Source organism: Acanthochromis polyacanthus, chromosome 13 (assembly GCF_021347895.1).
Source record: "Acanthochromis polyacanthus isolate Apoly-LR-REF ecotype Palm Island chromosome 13, KAUST_Apoly_ChrSc, whole genome shotgun sequence".
Lineage (NCBI taxonomy): Eukaryota > Metazoa > Chordata > Actinopteri > Pomacentridae > Acanthochromis > Acanthochromis polyacanthus.
This window is the reverse complement of record NC_067125.1, coordinates 29471652-29491541: the sequence shown is the minus strand read 5'-3', so window position 1 is coordinate 29491541 and position 19890 is coordinate 29471652. Positions and strand designations below refer to the sequence as shown.

At 40.5% G+C, this 19890-nt stretch overlaps 1 protein-coding gene across 10 annotated transcripts in view; it reads left to right on the top strand.

Annotated features, from left to right (window-relative positions):
• nbeab (neurobeachin b) overlaps nt 1-19890 on the top strand; it is a 200852-nt gene that overhangs the window by 100478 nt on the left and 80484 nt on the right. For 6 of the 10 annotated variants that reach the window (XM_051957710.1, XM_051957709.1, XM_051957707.1 and 3 more), the window contains exons 31-37: nt 298-421; nt 1212-1331; nt 2127-2254; nt 6463-6524; nt 10704-10768; nt 12930-13038; nt 15115-15281. In XM_051957710.1, coding sequence (XP_051813670.1) covers nt 298-421; nt 1212-1331; nt 2127-2254; nt 6463-6524; nt 10704-10768; nt 12930-13038; nt 15115-15281 — 775 coding nt within the window. The remainder of the gene's footprint in view (nt 1-297; nt 422-1211; nt 1332-2126; nt 2255-6462; nt 6525-10703; nt 10769-12929; nt 13039-15114; nt 15282-19890) is intronic. The other 4 variants (XM_022189166.2, XM_051957711.1, XM_022189171.2 and 1 more) reach the window with 1 other exon arrangement.

The window sequence follows — 19890 nt, the reverse complement described above, 5'->3', positions numbered from 1 at the left end:
CTGGTTTAATAACTTCCCACTCTTTCGTCGTCTCCTTTCAGTCATTTCAGTCTCTGTACCATTGCTTAAGTAATCAGTCTGTAGGGTTTGAGCATAATAAAATTTCAGACGACAAAATTCAGTTATGTGTTTAATCTTTGACAACAGCAGTATTAACATGCTATAAACTTTGTTTTTGTAATGTAAATGTTAATCCTTACCTCTATGTAAAATTATTTAACATTACTAATAATATATATATTTAAAATATTTTTTTGCACTTCATCAATGTTACATGCTTTTGTTGTTGGTCTTCAGGAGCCACTGATGCTGCATCCTCGACCTCTTCCTCGTCCAGTTTTGTCAACGGAGCCACAAGTAAAAATCTGCCGGCAGTGCAGACGGTGGCCCCCATGCCTGAAGACACAGTAGAAAATATGAGGTACAACAGGGCTACTCTGTTCAGCCAAACTGTTACTGAACTCATTTATTCAAATTGTGCCACTTATGTGTAAAATCTGCTCATGTACAAAATTGTCTTGAAGCTTATCTTTAAATCCATTTTTACATGTTTTCACATTTTCTTTAAACACTGACTTCTTTTACTTGATTGAATGGTTAATTTCTGTACAGTGTTTACATCCTTATCTTCACCAAACAGTGGTCCTTTTGACCCAGTAAATTCATTTTTATTTTCTCCTTGTCGTTGGAAAAAAAAAGGAAAAAAACAAATGAAAAGCAGAGGTGGCTTGATGTGAGCACTGTGGCAAAGTTTGGCCTAATTCTTTATGTACATGTGTGTATTTCTGTGTGTACATCCGGTTGTGACCTTGACTCATCTCCCCCACTTGCTCTAATAGCTTGCGACAGACATCCTTAGATCTACTCTTCCACTGACTGCTGAGAGCCCGGGTCTTTCTCCAGAGTCTCTCTTTGCCTCAGTGTGTTCTGCAAGAGGAATAGAGATTCAGTTGCCATGGCAGCAGTAACCGACATCACTTAGCGTAACTGTGAAGTCAATGATAGTACTATCTTGCTGCAGAGCCTACAGATGCTTCTTAACTTATATTTTAGATGAGAAAGTAACATCCAAGCTGATCCCGTCTACTGAAAATATCAAATAAATATGATTATAATTATCTGTTTTATTGTCATAATTTCTACTTAGTTCATGAGCTCGAAAACACATGAAGTAGCTACTGCCTGTGATTTCTTTTTTCTCTTCATTTCAGTGCCTTTTGTGAAGTGGACCAGAATCCACTACGTCAGAGACTGACTCCTCCCGAGCTCAAACCCTTTAGCTCCCTGACAGGATTACAGGCAGCCTCCAGAGGTGCAGGCCAGTGTCTTAGGCAAGGACATCTATGTTAGCCTCCTAGACCCCCTGCATTCTCCGTTTTCTGCTAGTCTGTCATGCCTCTGCTATGTTTTCCCAGGTTGCTGGGAGGCAGATTAGGCTACACATTCACACAAATCCTGAACCAAAACATTGTGTCTTCTCTCTCCGTTTTTTCCCTTCCTGCTGCCTTCTGTCCATCTTAGTTGGGAAAACAAGCTTCAGCTCTCCTCGTGTTGCCTTTTTTTTGTTTATCTGTCTGTTTACACAATGGAGAGCAGAGATATGTTGCAGCTTGAGCCCTTTCTCTGCTCGTATACAGTCTGAGTTGTGTGGCTGCCCGACTCCTGCTCACAGTCTTTCTGAGGTGCTTAGATAATGTCAAGCAGAAGCATGTAGTGAGTGTGCAGAAGATATGGAACTTTGTTTTCACTGCTGAACATCTGTGATCTCATGTGCAAACCTAGTAACATATCACAACAAAGAATGCAAACAACCAGTGAGATATGTGTTCATGTGGCTTTTAAACCTTCTCTCATTGACATCTCTGGTGATAGCAACCACACTCTGGCTTGGTTTGCATCCTCTGAAATGCGTTTGTTACTTCTGCACCAACCAGGACTCTTGACAGTCTGGCTACACACTGACTGCTGTGAGTTGTCCGCACTGGGTCAGCTGTGGGGCTCTCACTGCTCTTTTTCTGCCTTACCCTTGCTGGAAGGATACAGTACCTCCTTTACTTTTTTTTAGCTCTAATTCAGGTGTCTCCTTTCCTTTTGTGATTTCTGTTGTGATATGTTCTCTTTGACAGCATCACTACAAAGCTCGAAAGGGCCTTGGAGAAAGTGGCACCCCTGCTGCGAGAGATCTTTGTGGACTTTGCACCTTTTCTGTCGCGCACCCTGCTGGGAAGCCACGGACAAGAGTTGCTCATAGAAGGTACAGATGTTACATACTACGTTTTATTCTCAAGGCTCTGTGTGAAGTCTTGTCCCCATCGCCCTGATGTTGTACGTACTGCACTGACTGCCTCATTGATGGATGCATACGCAGTAGTAGGTGTTGACAGGAGAGTCACTATTTTGCACACAAGCTGGGGGTCTGTCACAGTTTGATTAAGTCTGCTTTCCCTTTCATTCATCTTGTGGCATGTGTGTTTTGTTTTCTTCATGCTTCACTCCACATATTGAGGATTATTCCTAGATGTAGTATTTTTAAACATCAGTGTTTCATAGTCACAACAAATGTCATTTTGAAATGAACGTTGAAATAATTGGTGGCCTTTGCCTCCTGCTAGTGATATTTTTAGTGCTAAACTAAGATCGCATTTCCAACTCACCCCGTTGCTTATTGCTGGAAGGATTTTTTTATCTTTCCTTGGCAAAATGTTGCTTTTTCATTTTAGAGTAAACTTTAAAGAAGTGATTGCTCACTACTGTTTGCCAATATGAAAATATCTGAAGGCGTTAACTCTGTTTGCATTGTAAGAACGTTGTAAGAACGCCCTTCTTCTGTTCCATAAAGAATCCAGCAGATTTTGTGGGCAGTAAAATTGAAATCCTGTCAGCTGGAGAGTAAAATTAACTGTTGATACTTACGGAAAGTTTATTACATTTTTCAGGAAGGCCTCAGAAGTACTGCACTAATGGTTGCTGATAATAAGATAATAGCACTACTACAACTTACAATCTTGTGTGTTTCAGCCCAGACCTACTGCTCTCTGTCACATTTACACAGGCTTCAGGTTTAATGACTAATATTTTGTTTAAAGCTGCATTACAGCAGTCCCCTTGCAAACAGTTAAAGAGCTGTGCTGACTGGTATGGTTGTGCGCAGTGTTTGCATAAGTATGTGATCTCTCTGCTGCACTCCACTCTGGTCTCTAGACTGATTTCTTGGTGGCTGTGTGAAAGCTTCCAGTGCCTTCCTCAGGTTGGCAGCCTCTCAGAGTGCTACTTGTGCCTAACCTCAGGGACTGTATGCCTGCATGTGTGTGCACTGCCACTCTATTCCCCAGGCTTGTTTTGGCTTGTATACCCAAGAACACACTGCCACCGCAGTCAGCACACGCATTTGTGAGGCTGTGTGTCTGCAGACGTTTGTGTGTGTGTGAAGTGCAAAATATATGTGTGTGGCCTCCAGTCTCTTGACTTGCAAACAAAATGCTATATTTGCCTTTTCCCCCTGCCAAAGTATTTTCTTTTTACTGTAAGCGAAACTGATATTAATTTCAGAAGTCTATGCAGAGAATGACGGCACGCTGAAGGAATCCAGTCTCGTGACTTTATTAAAGGCCTTCCGGAAAGAAGTTGTTTGACACAGTGTGTCCACTTTCCAGAGCATAGCTTATATGTGAACTGTTTACATTAACAAGTTAATTATAAGTTAAGTTAAAGTAGATGCATTTGGCCATTGCCAGTATTATATTTTGATTACCAAATTCCCTTTGCTTGTTTTTGTAATTTACCTGCAAGATCTGAAATTCAGTAAATATTTTTATTAGGATCTTTTACTGTAATTTAATTGTGCTTTAAATAATTACCTTTGCCAAGTTTAATCCTGAACAGAATCTTATTTATTTTACAGAACCAGTCTTGTCAAAATGGTAGTGCATTGAATTTTCTTTTACTGTTATACAAAGGACATTTAAAGTATCACTAATTGCTTTTTAAAATGTTTCCATATTCATTAAAGTTCGACAAACACGCAGATTTTCCTTTATGCGTCATACATATACTGTACACATGTGTAAACAGACATGTGGGTGTGCTATGCACATGTGACTGAGGCTACTCGCTTAAAGTCAAGGGAAAGGAATGAAAAATCAGGTAGCACAGCCTTGACAAGTGTGAATATGTCTGTTACCCTTTCACTCAAAGTCTGTCAGCAGACTGACCAAGCTGACAAACCAGAGCTGATCTCAGACTGTACCCCCACAAACAAGGTTGAAGATAGACAGCTAAAGCCTCTGCACTCTTCACCAGACATGTTTAACCCTGTCTGCGTCTGTGAAATGTGAACCCTGACATGGATTAGACTTGGTTTATGGGAAAACATAAATACATAGATTTACCACATGCACTTACACACCTATATAATACTTAATTCTGTTGAGCCACTCTGTCTGTCCCTGTTGCAGTGTGTTTGTGGTTGAACTGATTTTGCCGTTTCCCTCTCTTTCTACTTTTCTTTTTGGCCCTTCCCAGGCTCACAGTTGAAATACTGTGCTGTAGTGCAAAGGCCCTCCATTTACTAGTAATTACCAGCCATCCATCACTCCTTAGATTGCCTGGGGTCAAGCCCTCCTGTACCCCATGTGCCCCTTTGCCTCACCCTATTCCTTCACCCCCTCTGCAGACATGTGGTCACTGCAGCAATTATGTTGAGTGCACCCTGAGCTTTACACTTGGACTTGTTGGGTAAGGGCTGTGTGCGAACACTACTGCTCTTGTGATGCCTGCCGCCTGCTTGTTGCTGTCCCCTGAGTGGCCCAGCCTGCCGGCACATCACCCCACAATGCCACATTCACCCGTGCCTTAACCCTGCCCTGTTTACAGGAAAGGACTGGCAGGACGTGTTTAAAAAGAATGCATTTAGTTTGTCTACCAGCACAAGGCCAGGGTCAGTTGGCCACCTGACTCCTGTGTCAGACTGGACTGACTTATGGCTGAGCATGTCACTACTATAACAAGAGGTCAACCGTGGCACTCTGTGTACAAGAGAAGGGTCACATCCTCTCAGAGTATTTACAATATGTTCCCTTGGACAGTCTCTGCTCATGAATAGAAATAAATGGCGAAGCTGCAACCAAAAGATCCATCAATCCACTGTTCTGAATGTTTTGCATTCTGTGTTACATTGTACAGTGTTCACACAAGCAAAACTTTTTTCATTAAATGTTGTATAGTTGACCTTTATGGCCCAAATGATGAAGCCATTTTTTAAAATCTCATGGAAAATAACACTCGAATATAACATAGAATAAGAGAATAACACTGTGTGTACTAGCACTCGACAATATGTAAATATATAAAATTTATATAAAGATATGAGCATGTGATTGATGTGTTTGCAAATCTATAAGCTGCAGTTGGGGTGTGTGTGTGTGTGTGTGTGTGTGTGTGTGTGTGTGTGTGTGTGTGTGTGTGTGTGTGTGTGTGTGTGTGTGTGTGTGTGTGTGTGTGTGTGTGTGTGTGTGTATATATATATATACACACATACACACATATTGTCGAGTGTTAGTATACACAGTGTTATCCTCTTATTCTATGTTATATTCGAGTGTTATTCTCCATGAGATTTTCAAAAATGGCTTCATCATTTAGTGTAATGCAAAGCACACCATTGGTCGATTAATGATTTTGGGATGTATTGATTATATTGCAACAAATTAAACGTACTCTCCTTCCATGTGGTAGATATTAATGTGCAGCACAATTCTTAAACAACATTCATGGAAATAGGTCAACTTAAATTTTAAATAAGGAATGTTCTCTCCTCTGACTGACATTCCAATCCACAAAACAATAGCATCTGTGTGGTATAGCTTTTGCTTTGCCCGCCTATAATGAGTCCTTGAGAGTTGCTTTCTTTTTTTTTAATTAGTAATTACACCTCTAATGGTTCTCACTGAGTACAGCAGAAGGGGCTGGAAGTGCAGAATACAAGACCAGTTGTAGCCATTGTTTCTACAAATGAGCTTTTCACACCTTCCCATGTTTCATTAGAGAGTTGTCTGCTTCGGTGGCTCACAGTCTACAGAACGAGATGTGGGAAGAAGCTGTGAATGTCTTCTTGACAATGTGTGGCATGTGTAAAGGTGGATGTGTGTGTTTGTGTGTAGGGAGTCTTAACATGTAAATATATTGCAGATGGTTTTTTTTTTCCTTTCAACTATTTTATGACGGGAAATTTCAGATTGCAATTTGGGAGAATTTTTCAAAAATACACTAAAAACAATATGTAATAGTTCTGTCCTTGTGGAATATGGTGGGTCACTGCTGCACTATAGACAATAGTCTCTACTAAATAATCTTTTGTTTTGCCTCATAAATACTAAACTAACCGTTGATTATATTCACTGTTGTACACTCATGTGCTAACATGTATGTTAATATCCTTCCTGTTCATTTTCTGTGTCTCCAAAGGTCTAGTCTGTATGAAGTCAAGCACCTCTGTGGTGGAACTCGTCATGCTGCTTTGTTCTCAGGTGAGCTTTTTTTCCCCTCTTCATCCTCTTCACAACCTCTCTTTGTCTTTTCCTTTTTTTCACATGTAATATGCCATTCTCTGCTTCTCTTGATAGCATATTTTGTTCCAGTAGAGATGTGGAAGAACCTGGTTTCAACTCCAGTGTAATAAAAATCAACACATTGCACTGGCAAAAAATCTACTGTGTATCTAACTCCTATCTCACCTCAAAATGTATATTAAAAACACACACATTACATTGAAGATATTTTGTAAATGTATATCTTTATGGTGAACCTTTGCTTAGATATTCAGGGTTTTGTCCTCTATATATATTTCAGAACAAGATATTTTAATCTCCTCTGGAGCTTTGCTCTCAGTTTATTCTTTTCGTCAAATTCCCCTTAAATCAATTGTCTAAGCAGATTATCCGGACACGTACAGCACTCTGAGAATCTTCTGACTTTCCCACTACACCGCCGAGCATCAACCCCAAGCCCACCTTATGCAACCCTGCTGGTGACTGATCACCTCCGAGCTGACCTTCTGAATCTCTTGTTAAGCCCATGTTTTAGAGAAGGTCAGAGCCCTGATGTAGCAGTTAGAACAGGAGATATTTAACATACCTTCTGTCAGCCCATCAGTCTTGCGTCGGGACCCCATAAGGAAGCCATTACTTGGTGCCTCTTTGTGGATCCAGACTGCAGGGCCAAAGCCTTGAGGAGGTGGACTGCCACTATGTGTGCTCCATGGTATCCGCAGTCCAAAGCGTTCTTCAGCAGGGAGATCAGCCTATGTTATATGGAGGCCATTATTCAGGGGCTTGCCTTAAAAAAAAGTACGTAAATGGGGACAGCCAGCACTGAGTTATTGTTTCTCTTTTGATGGTTTTTGATGGGCTCCTTTTTGTGCTGCTTTTCTGTGTGTAGAGTGTCTGTGGGAAGTTGTGTTTTCCAGCACTAGGATTTATTGCAGATGAGAGCGTCAGCATGCTGTGAAGGGTTTGAGTCCACCCCCCCTTACGCAGATAGCATTACTGCGGCTCCAGAGATTCCTGCCATTAGGGGCTCGAGGGATGAAACCCAGGCTGAGATATCGATCAGACAGCGAGGCCTTGAAACTGGACTATATAGCTTAGTGTCCTTCTACAACCTTTAAAATAGACATGAGCCATTGCTTTGCATTGTAATACTGCAGTATCTACAATCAATCCAGCTATGTTACTAGCCAATATGCTTTAAAAATCATAATGTAATGATGGATAATTGTTGTCAGTTTCTTTTTACTTCTTTCAGGTGACAAAGCTCATACAGTACATACAGAGTTGTGGTATCACAAGCAAATATGTTTATTCTGACTGATAATTACAGTGAAATGTCCTCCTAATTACTGACTTTGGTCGCACCCTGCATCTCAGGTGATTTTAAAAAGCACAGCAAGTCTTCTTGCTCAGATGCTGGGTGAGCTTCGGCTGACATCACAATAAAATGCCAACTTTGACATGTCCCTCACATATTTCAACATTAATGTTTTAAGACAGCAAGGAGGGCACTTAGCTGACCTTTAGTCCCCCTCTGTTTTGTGACCTGTCAGTTTTTTGAATAAATTAGTGCTAATGATCTGCCTTTACTTATTTATGCATACTAATCACAGCAATCATCGTGTGGCTGGCCACAGCAGCAGACTCTGTGTGTCTCTCCTCAGCCCGGGCAGCTGAATGAAAAGGTCAAGCAGCTCTGTTTCTTGTAACAGCTTAAACATACAGGGGGGAGATCCAGAGTGGAGCCACAGAGATTTAGTGATGGAAGGCCTCCAGATGTGGAGAGTATAACAGAGGAGATAAAAGCAAAGGCTCCCGCACATTGACAGGTTGGATTGAAACACCACAAATACTTAGTGCCCTGCTGAATTTCAGGAAGATGAAAGTGGGAGGAGACAGATCCTTCTCAAGGCCAGCAAGCTCTTCACTGTGATGGGAGTTGTGGGATTTTAGGTGGTGGGTTTTTCAAAGATAGAATGAAGAATGGCATCATTGCCCCAAGTGAGCCTACAGCATTCTCTGTGACTGGCAACCATTTCCTACTATTGCATGTGTTTGTCAAAGAATTCACCTGCTTTTTAGCATTATGAAGATCTTAGCCATATTTTTTTTTCTCAATCTGTATTCTTCACTTTTATTGGTCTCATTAACATTGTTTCAAGCATCATAAAGCAAATGCTTTCAGCAAAAAAGCTCAGGTAAATGAACCATATACAACAGCATATACAGTGTTAGCTAGCAGCTTGCAAAGTCATTTTTTCATGAATTTGTAGAAACTAAATTAAGCTAAAAACAAGTGACTACTGGTCTGCTGCAACAACAATTATCTTACAAGTTAGCAACATATGAAGTGACAAGTAACAACACGTCAAAACTGTTATTCAGTTCGTTATTTTACTCTTCAGTCCTCAATAGACCAAACCTCAATTAATGTTTTCAAACCCAGCTGTTCATATCCTAACTACTAAACAAACTTTCAATGGCCAGAGGTGCTGCATTCTGTTCGCGGTCTGCATTTACATCAAGGATCACATCTCTTTTTTTAGGGAGGTGCACGTCAGGCATAATTCCCTTCAAATGGGCAGCAGAGGACTTTTTTAATCTCTACAATCAAAAGCAGCCTCCTTTGGGAGTTCTGCTCTCCAGTTAAGGGGGAAAAAAAGCAGACAAGAAAAGAGATTCTCTGAAGTGCTATCTCAGCTGTCAACAAGCATACCTCAGACAAGATAGCAAATTTGACTAGTTCATGCTATACCTCCGCTGACCTGCTGCCACTTTCCTGGCATTGCACGAGTGTCACATCTGCCTTGATTTCCGTATTTATTTTTGTCACGTGAGCACGGTGTGAGTGGAACCTTAGAAGACCGGCTGTACATGATCCCTGTCCAAATCAACAACAGCCTATTCCAGGCAGATACTGTAGCAGAGGAAAGGGGTTATGGGGAACATTTGGAGACCAGATGCTCAGCAGTTTGTCAGCACCATCTCTCTGACTTAACGCTTCGTAGGGTCAGGCTGTGTACTCTTGCGTGAACCAGTATGTGTCAGTCACGAAAACTACGTACAAAAACATGTGCCCATACATAATAATGTCAATGTCAGTTATTCTGGTACTATTCACAACAAATGCTGCTTACCTTGTGCAGACACTGACAGAAAATAAACAGTGTCTGTCACTGTTTTGCATGTGGATTACGTATCTGCATGTAATCTGTCAATGAATTATATTAACTTGCGGTATTCTAGACCATGTTCAAACGTTACCTATGTATGTGAATATCTTTGAGTTGCATATACATTAGTAGCCTTTAGGACTAAAATCCTTTTCCTTTTATTTTCCTTTCATTTTCTTCTTTTGAACTGTGGCCTTCTCTGTTTTCCCTTCCATTTGCACCTCCGTGAGGTTACAAAGAGCTGAATTTCCCACAGTGAAAGGCGCACTCTCAAACTGCTTTTTAATCATTTCCAGAGCATGTTGTGAGACAGCAAGTGCTGGCACTCTGGCCCAGGGCTCGGATCCCTTCCAGGCGCACACTGCAGGGCTCGGTGAGCCTGCTCAGTAATCTGTCACTGTAAGGGACAGAGGAAATGGCTGTATTTAAGCGAGAGGATACAGTTTCATCCCACAATTACATCTCTCCTGTGTTTACAGATCTTTTCACAGAGGAAGAAAAGATGGTCTCACATGTGGTGCAGAATTTCAGCTTTTTATAGCCATCACTTTTTTTCTCCAAAGATATATCAACTAAATGCTTTCTTTACCTACTTGAATTACTAGCTATGAAATGTAATTCAAATTACAGTTGAAATATGCAATTTGCATGGTGAAATGTGATTCTTGTCATACATTTCTGAAAGCTCTTGTTGCATTTCAGATCAAAATGGAACTTTGATACTATGCTCTATTTTAACCGTTGGTGTGCTTTGCAAAGCTGTCTAAGAATGCACTTTCTTAATCACCATATTTGCTTCACAGTATCTCTTTTTGGGAAAAACTGGTGATTGTGACACGATTTCTTTTTTTCCAGAAACCCACATGTAATACTTAATATAAGGATTTAATTATGTCGTGTTTTTCTTCAGAACTTTTAACTAACCACCTACAGCTCAAAAAAACAAGGCTTGTATGAGTTACAAATCTCTCACTTTTCATTTCAGGAGTGGCAGAACTCTATTCAGAAGAATGCTGGCCTGGCCTTCATTGAGCTAATCAATGAAGGAAGGTAATGTATCAATTCACTGTAATACATAAGATTAAATCACTAGGCCCAGAAACATTTATCCTTCCATCACCAGTATCTATATTTTATTATTGTTTTCCCCCTGGCAACCATGAAAAGCTTGTTGCACTCAGTGGCATGGTGTAGATAAGCTCTAAACCTCTTGTCCCTTCTGACTGCTCTGTTGGTGCTAAAGGTAAATAAGATTGTTGTGACTGGATGAAGTCAGAAAATCAACACCAGAGTGTGGCCAGTGTCTTGTGCTGTCTGCCTCGGTCTGTTTTATTGTTTTTCTCTTTCTGTCTCCCTCCTTCTTCTTCTCTGGGTGTGGCCAGACTGAGTTTTCTGTAGAGCAGATCAGGGGCGGCTCAGCCTCCTTGCCCATCTGCTGACCCATCTGGCCTCGCCTCCTCTATGCCCAGGCTCTTGCTTCAGCCCAGCCAGGCTTCTCTGAGTCCCCTGCTGGCCCTAGAACAAAGAGTTTCAGTCAGAAGGGCCACACGGCGCTGTCCAGGGTGCTGCTGACAGACATAATTTTCCAGTCTTACTCAAGTCTCTGTACACCTACCCTGCTTAACTAGACAGATCTCGAGGTAGCCAATCTGTTTGCTTTACAAGGCGTGGCTGACACAGACATTGTATCTGTTGTGTGTTCAACAACACAAGCAGCAAGTAGTTGTGTGCTGTTTCTCTTTTTCATAATGCAGCTGTTTGAATGCCAAACCACCATCAAATACACTAAAATGCAGTGATTGTGTGGGAGTACAATATATCATTTTATTTAAGCTCATCACATGATCAGATCAGACCTCCAGTTTGGAAGCGATCCACATTTCATAACAAGAGAAAGACTTTATTAACTTAAGGCTGCCTCTAGTGCTGCATATTACCAGATAAAATACAAAGCTCACTACCTTGTGAGAAATTAAGGCATGTTACAAGTTCCATATCTAATGCATTTCATGAATTAATTGTCCCTGCTTGGGAAAATGCCATGGGAGGATGTTGATGAGATGAGAAAACCTGCTGAGCTGAATGCACTGTCAGGAGATGCACTCCAGTCGATCAGTGAGAATTGCTGATCTGACACTAAATCCACCACAATAATTAAAAATAAGTTCACTAAACCTTAAATGGAAGCGGTCTGTGAGCCATGATAAAAAATATTGTTTTTTTCTTCAAAAGCACTTTTGACAGTAGATTGACTGTAGTGTCAGAAATGTTAGTGGTTTGGTTCTCACATTCAAAATGTTGTTGCTTCTTGGGTGCTAAGGTCCCTCAGATGCCTTTGGAACAGCTGAACACCCCCTAGCTTCTCCCTGTTTTGAACACTGAATTATCAGCATACATAAACTTGCATGAAATATTACCATAAAACATGTCTTTTTTCCATCTCCAAATATCACATGTCAACTTGTTTGCTTTGCTTATCTATTCTTGGTTTCATAACAAAGCTTGGCATTGTCAGCCTCCGTCTTTGAACAGTGAACTTCTGTCTATTCGTGAGTGCTTGTCATCAGTTAAGGAGGCGAGAGCAGCTGATGAATGTAGCCCCGGGATTACTGCCTCTCCTTGGGACAGGAGGGAAAATTACAATCTGTATCAAGCACTGGAGAGGAACAAGGGCCGTTTTAATTAAAACAAAGCTGGCCTAATGACGTGTAAAATGGCATGTAATCTGCACACAATATCTAGGGTGTTTTCACTAATTATATATACCAGAATTTAAATATGAATGTGGGTGGAGACCAAAGAGCCTCCGGAGTCAGTCACGTGAGACGTTGTCCACTGCCAGACTTTGGAGCAATACGGGCACCGGGTTGGTATTCTGGTCAGTGGGAAGGGATGCTCAGTCAATTAGGAGTATGCCAGATAGGCTTCAGTGCTCTAATGACACTATTCCCTCCTTAATGCTACAGAGGGATCTGTCACTGACCTGCAGCCTTGCAATATAACACAGACAAATGATGCTGTTTGCTAGTCTTCGCTTTCAACAAGCCCAATGTTACACGATTCTGACAAGCTGTGTGTGCCTTAACCCTGCTCCATCTGAAGGAGAGTCATTACAATGGATTTTAGATAGTAAAATTTCTATATTTTCTCATTCAGTACATAAACACAAAAATGAAGACTGCTGCATTTAACTGTGTCTGAAATGTTAAAGGTTGCTTTGCCACGCCATGAAGGACCACATCGTTCGAGTTGCCAACGAGGCTGAATTCATCCTCAACAGACAGCGAGCAGAAGACGTCCACAAACACGCAGAGTTTGAGGTATAAAACATGCTATCCTTTCTAGAAATCTGAATTTAAATGATTAAAGCTGGGCACGGAGGCGCACTACTAACAAAATATTGCACAAACGTTAGTACAATCAGCAGTGAATAGCACTATATTAAATCACTGGTTCTCTAAATTTCACCATCTGCTGTGAAAATAGAATTTGTCGATCTTCTAATGAGCTCTAAACAAATCCTATTAGTATAAAACAGCCATTCAACTTTATATGCTCACTAATCGTGTCCCTCTGTGTCCTCACGAGGATTAACTCCTCACCCTTACAATTCTTATAAAGGAATTTAATTACTGGTTGCAAAGGGATATCCAAGCAATATTAATTTAGGATTTTGATATGAGCTTTTGCCAACCAACTCAAGGGATAACCTCCTGAGTCCGTATTTAGCTCACCCCCATCAAACCACTTCTATTTGAAACATAAAAGGAAAAAACGACTGTTTGAGCAACGTGTGAACATTAATTTTCTTGCAGTAATGAGCATTAAGCTTTTACATTCTTCTAATTATTGTGTTTAAATGCAAAACAAAAGAAAAACATGGCCTTTCATCATTTTTCGTGGAAAATTATTCAGCAAAAAATAGCACATAGAGCAAAAAAAAAAGCTTTCTATAGGTTTCAAGCAAAAACATTAAGTCTTACAGTATTAAAATTGTTTGATTGGCTATAGATCACTAGAATGTTTGTGTTTATAATCATACAACTCCACCGTGCACACATTCACACACACACACACACACACTTCTGCTACCATCTCAACAGCTTGTACATGTGAGGAGTGATGAGTTTCTTATCTGGGGAAAGCAGCCATCCTCAAACAGCTGCTTGATATACAGTTCTAGAGGATCCTTGACCTGCTAGATAAACTGGAAGAGACGGCTAGATATGCAATGTCAGGTGAAGGGGGAAGTGTACCTGGCCCCATCCGTTCTGTCTGCCAACTCCAGACAGCCTACACTTTTCATCGAGGTCTGACATTACTTTATTACCCACTCTCCGAGATTGAAGATTCAGGACGCAGATAAGACATTTTACAATTAAGTTGGTGTCAGGGAGAAGCGTCATATGCTTTAAAGTGATAAATAATGTTTGATATTTGTCACAGCATCACGTGGTAATGTGAGTTGACAAGCAGAGATTGAGTTATCCGCTTTATGAGGAATACGCTGAAGTATAATATCTGACAGAATTCAAATTTAAAGCAGGAAATTCAATTAACTTCCAGCTTCTGTTAGCAAATTAGATTGTGAATATTAGCAAGAGTTCCCCCAGGGTGGCCTAGTAAGACAATCTTGTTTTAGCAGCAAAGATAGTCTCACACGTGCTCCTCTAGTTTACTTTTAGCCAACTGGAGCGTTTCTGATATACAGAATTTTGGAATATTGATCTAAAGCGAATATTTGAAAATTTCTACAGTCAATTTTTAAAAGTATTTGGTTGTATTATAATTATACCTATATTTCGATATGTATTTATTGCGATGTTTTAAATGTTTATTTCGTATCTGCAAGGTACAGAATGCATTGTGTCCTGCTGCATGGTACATTTTGTGTTAGAAAACAGCTGCATATCTACATTTTGCACTATTCATATACCAGGGGACAACTAACATTTGTTGATGGCAGTGTAGCTTTGTAAGCCTTGACACATTATATTCTTGGTGGATCTATTAGAGTATTTTTTCTTCTCCTCTAATAGCACCATCCACAGCTACCTAGCAGGGAGCCTCATCTGTCCGCAGTTAGGGAATGGACTGCCTTGCAATGATTTACTACGCTCCTCTAAGGGAACAGAAATATATCTCTCAGCTGTCCACTAATATCTTTATGCACTCAAGTGTGTTGAATGAAGCCATAACATTCTTCAGTGTGACAAATGCTCCATTAGAGGATATATATTATTCTGACTTTATACAAGTAAAACATTCTAAAATGTTATTAGTACAATGTCAGACATCAATTTGGCTGTGGATACTGTACCGAAATCCATAAATATACAATGAGGTTTAATCTGTGTTTCTTTTTTCCTTTTTTTAATTTTTAAATCTCAAATTAGTCCAACTGTGCACAATATGCCGCTGACAGAAAAGAAGAGGAGAAGATGTGTGACCACTTGCTCAGCGCTGCTAAACACAGAGATCATGTGACAGCCAACCAGTTAAAGCAGAAAATCGTCAACATCCTCACCAACAAGCACGGTGCCTGGGGGACGCTGGCCCAGAGGTGAGCCCTTACAATTACACAAGTTCAACTTCAGACTAACATGGGCCATGTTAAGTCTTTATCGTGAACCGTAGCTGCTCAGTGTTAGGTCCAGCCCACAGGACAAAAGTTACCTGTTCACAACACTCAGCAGTGAAGGGATAGGACCACCAGTTAATGTCATTTTCCCAGGATCCGATAGGGTCAGCAATCGGGTCAGCAAATGCAATTACAGTGCGGAGTGGCTTAATCCCCCGGGGACAGCTGATTGGCCAGTCATCCAACATACTGGGGTGGAAGAAGGGGGATGGGGGTGTTTCTGCGGCGTTGTCCAGGCATTCATTGACCCTCTCAGTAACACAGTCCAGCACCTGGTGGTAGTTGCAACCTTCCCCATGGGCCCTGTTAAAATAACCACCAGCTCTCCAGCTCTGGCGCCCTCCTCTCACTTCAGTCCACATGATCCCACAGATACAGAGTCGGGTGGAAGGATCAAGAGCTAGTTATATTAGACAAACAGAGGTGTTACAGCATATTGTTTGTATTATCCGCTAAGCTTAGGATTTAGAGTTTGACCGTTTAGCTTTTGCCACAGATGCAACCATATGCATGCAATTGTCGTAATGGCAGAACTGAGAGGTTTCTGCTGCAGGTAAAGCTGTAGTTAGTTTCTATTCTGTGGTTCTTTTCTGTCTGTCAAAAATCAGCATCAGTGGATGAAGGACAGATGTACGTGAAGAAAGTGGAATGGCCACCTTAACAATGATCGTGACAAGACCAGGCACTTGAGAGGTTGTCTGCCACTTACATACATCCGATTGCTGTGAATTTGCTAAAATTTGGCCTCTTTGCTAAAACAGAAGCTTTTGATTGATTGTAAAATTTTCGAAGTCTAATGCAGATGTTCTGCTATTTCCTAAAATTGGATTTGTTTCATATCTGAAGCCATATTTACTGTTGCTAAGAAAAATATTGTGGCAACTGTGGTAGTTACTTTTGATGGCTTTATTTTATGTCTTTGACTTGCAGTAATGTTTAAGGAATTTTCACTCAAAACAGCTGCTGCCATTAGCAGCTTCATTTGAGTTTCTTTTTCCATTAATTCATGAAACACTGTGCAATGTTGGTAGTTTCTATTTCATGATATCAAATGCATGTGTATTGGCATTGTCATTTTCTATTTACATTTTACAGTTTTTTAAGAGGCAATTAATATATTGCAATTAATTTCAGAACTACTGCAGACAAACCAAGCCTGTATAAATATAGTGTTTACTATTATGAGAGGGTCACAGTATCCAAGTACAGTGCAGATTTTCCTAAAACTGACTGAACCTTAGCCACCCATGAAAATCTATTGGATTGAATTCTGGGCTTCTGTTCAAATATTTATGGAGCCCCTCTCAGAGGCATAGCATTTGCATTGAAACAAAAGGTTATTGAGCGTGGGTGCATTGTAAATGATACCGCAAAACTTCCAACAAATTCAAATTTAATGGTAACCTGCTGGTGAAGAAAAATGATGCAATATGCTCACAAGCTCAAGGCAGTGTTGCAGTTCAGCAGCTTAGTCTTATTCAATGCTACATTAACTTTCCCATTTATGCTGCTCTTGTAAAATATAAAGCCCTCAAGCATTTTGAGGTGGCTGTCTGTTATGTCTGTGTAAGTGTGTGTGTGAGAGAGAGAGAGAGAGAGAGACGGCCTTTAGTTGTTAATGTTTGTTTTCACCCCCATACACAGAAATTGCTTTGCCTTTAACTCCTAAGTTCTGCCTGGAGACAGGCCAAAGGATATTTATCATTAGTCTAGAATATTTTATTAACAGAATTATTCTTAGGAAGGCAGTAGGCAGAAACTGATGTTACATGTTAATATTTTTCCTTCACCAGTGTGTACTAGTGTTTACTGTGCTCATTATATACGTATTTTTATTTCTGAATCCCAGACATCTGCAGGGTATCTGCATGTTTGAAAGGCTCTTTATTTTGAGCTGCTATTCTCGCTGTAGCAAACGGAAAGTTGTGTTTCAGCATGTAACAGCCAGCAACAAGGAAATAATCTGTGCAAGCCCCGAAAACAGCTGCTCTGGAATCATGTGATCTGACTAAAGAATAAGCAGATCAGACCCTGTGGTGGCCTGTTAGATCATACTATATGCTTGCTTGATGATGAATGTCCCCCTGTATAGAGTCAGCATAGAAAAATCAATACTGCTCAAATTGAAACAGTATAGGGCTGTATTGATCCGCTGTGCTAAATCAAAATGAGGAGGCTTTGATACATCTCTCCAAGACAGCTCCCTGCTCAGTAATGACACACTATCAATTTTAGCTTTACACTGATAAATCAAGTTGAAAATTGGATGTCAGAGTTTTTTCCAGGGGGAGAGTGATTTTCTCTGCCCTCTGGTCCCCTCTGCTGTTGACCTCTGAACCCTGCCAGTGGATTATAAAGTTCAGGCTCGTCTAAAGTGAAAGTAGATGTCAAGGAAAGCCTGATGAATTCATCGAAGACTAACGTCCACCATTTTTGCAGCGTCGGACCACCATGCTGTGACAGTGCTATAAATTCTCTTTCATTCTGCAGTTCTCTCACACCACAAAGCACTGCTGAACACCAAATTAAGCTGCAACATTATTTCATGCAGCAAAAATCTGCACCTCATTTAAATTATACTATTCGAGTATACACATACACAGTGGCAAGTTGTCATATCAGCTTTTCGCTGTTTTTATCTATAAGTGAGTTTTTTTTAATGGCATTATTAAAATGCAAAAATATTATTTTAATGTTTCTGCATGACAGAGGTTCTTTTTACTTTTTGCACAGGCACACAGAGCTGTAGAGACACTTTAACTTCAATAACCACAATTTGAACTTGAATTTCACTTGCGTCATACTCTACAGTTCATTTGCCAGCATTCTTAAGTTCTAACTGATTGTACCCAGCCAACCTAAAACAAATGGAAAAGGGGCTGATGCATGCAAACCTCTCTTTGTTCCCATGCAGGTGTCTGAGTTCAGTAGCATCTCTGACAGCTGACGGAGGAGTCTCTGCTGGCCTCCACAGCAGACCTTAACCTTACCTGACTAGTCTATTGATTGTCAACATTTCTTCTGTATAATTACTTTTTTGTAGCAGAGGAGAGAAAGGAAAATGGCGGCATATATTGATCTGTGGCAAGGCAGTGAAACAGCCGTTTCCCTTGACTAACAGCGAGTTTCATCTCTTGCACGTGATGAATGGTAACAATCTGCCCGTGGATAATAACTTTGTGATGGAATGAACCTTTTTACTCACAATGTGCCCGGAGTATTTGGTCTTGCCTGAAAGGGTTATCAATTCTAATAGAAGTCCACTACCACAAGGGGGGTGGGCACCTTTTAGAGGGCTTTACAGCCTCCCAGGGTTTGAAGTCTGATGACCCCTTTGGGGCAGAAAACAAAGGTCAAGGTCTCTGGTTGAGCCTGGCAACATAAACAAAATCTAACCTGGTAATATACCAGATATAATTTAAAACTACAGTTATTTTTGACATCCAGAGCAACAAAGTGTTATATCATATTCTTCACTTAGATGTAAATCATTCCGTTAAAGACTTACTTTTGTGTGAAATTAGCATAAAAATTGTAGAATTTCTTATACTATAATATAATTTTAACAGTCAACCTCTAAATGCCTTTCTCTCCCCTAAGGATTTCATACACACTCTAAAGGTACATAATCTGCCCACTCCACCAAAGCCTTTTCTGTCAGTATCGTTTTTTCTTTTTATACCTTCTTACATTTTCAGTCCACTGTCTGGAGAGGATTCAATAAAATGAATATTGTTTTTTTTATTCTTCATTAATTAGGTTTTGTTTAAAGCACGATGATCCTTTGTTCTTGCACACTGATATTCTCTCTACTCACATTTGTTCTTGACCTACACCACGCTCTATTCCTTTGGGGCTCTCTTAACCTTGTACACTGTGCTAATTATCTCTGGAAAGAGGCCCATTCTCACAATCATCAATTTCATTGGGTGTTGAAATTGAACTGGGCATGGCTTCGCTGTGCCACATTTCCAGTGAAAGATGGGCTGCACAAAGCTGGCGATGCAGGGGAGTTCACCATCACTACAGTATGGCTCCTCATCCTTCGTCTGATCTCGTATGTCTGTCTTCATTACGCCAGATGACCTGGAGTTAATCTTGCTGCTGCTGTGTTGTTTCCCTTTTGTCTTTGGCCAATACCCATTCTTCAGTGTGTCTCCTCTCCATCTCATAATCTACAAAGGAAAAGTCATATTCAATAACCAGAGGCATTTGGATCTTAGCTCGGTAATCTTCCTTCTTCAAGAGTCTTGAGTGTAGTGATGATAAGAAATGGTAAAATTAAAGAGATGAAAGTCTTGTGTACCATTTGCAGCCCTCTGTGATAATCTAATCATGATGTTGGCCATACAGTCACTTAACACTTGGCATCTGACAGACACATGATCAAACTTGATGTGTTTTTATAGAGGAAATTACTGTGTATTTTTTCTTTATAGGCTACTTTGAAAGCAGTGGGCTCATCACCATATGGTTGCCAGTCACCGCTTTTGATGCACAGTTTCTTTTTTGCCCATATTTTTTCATCTAA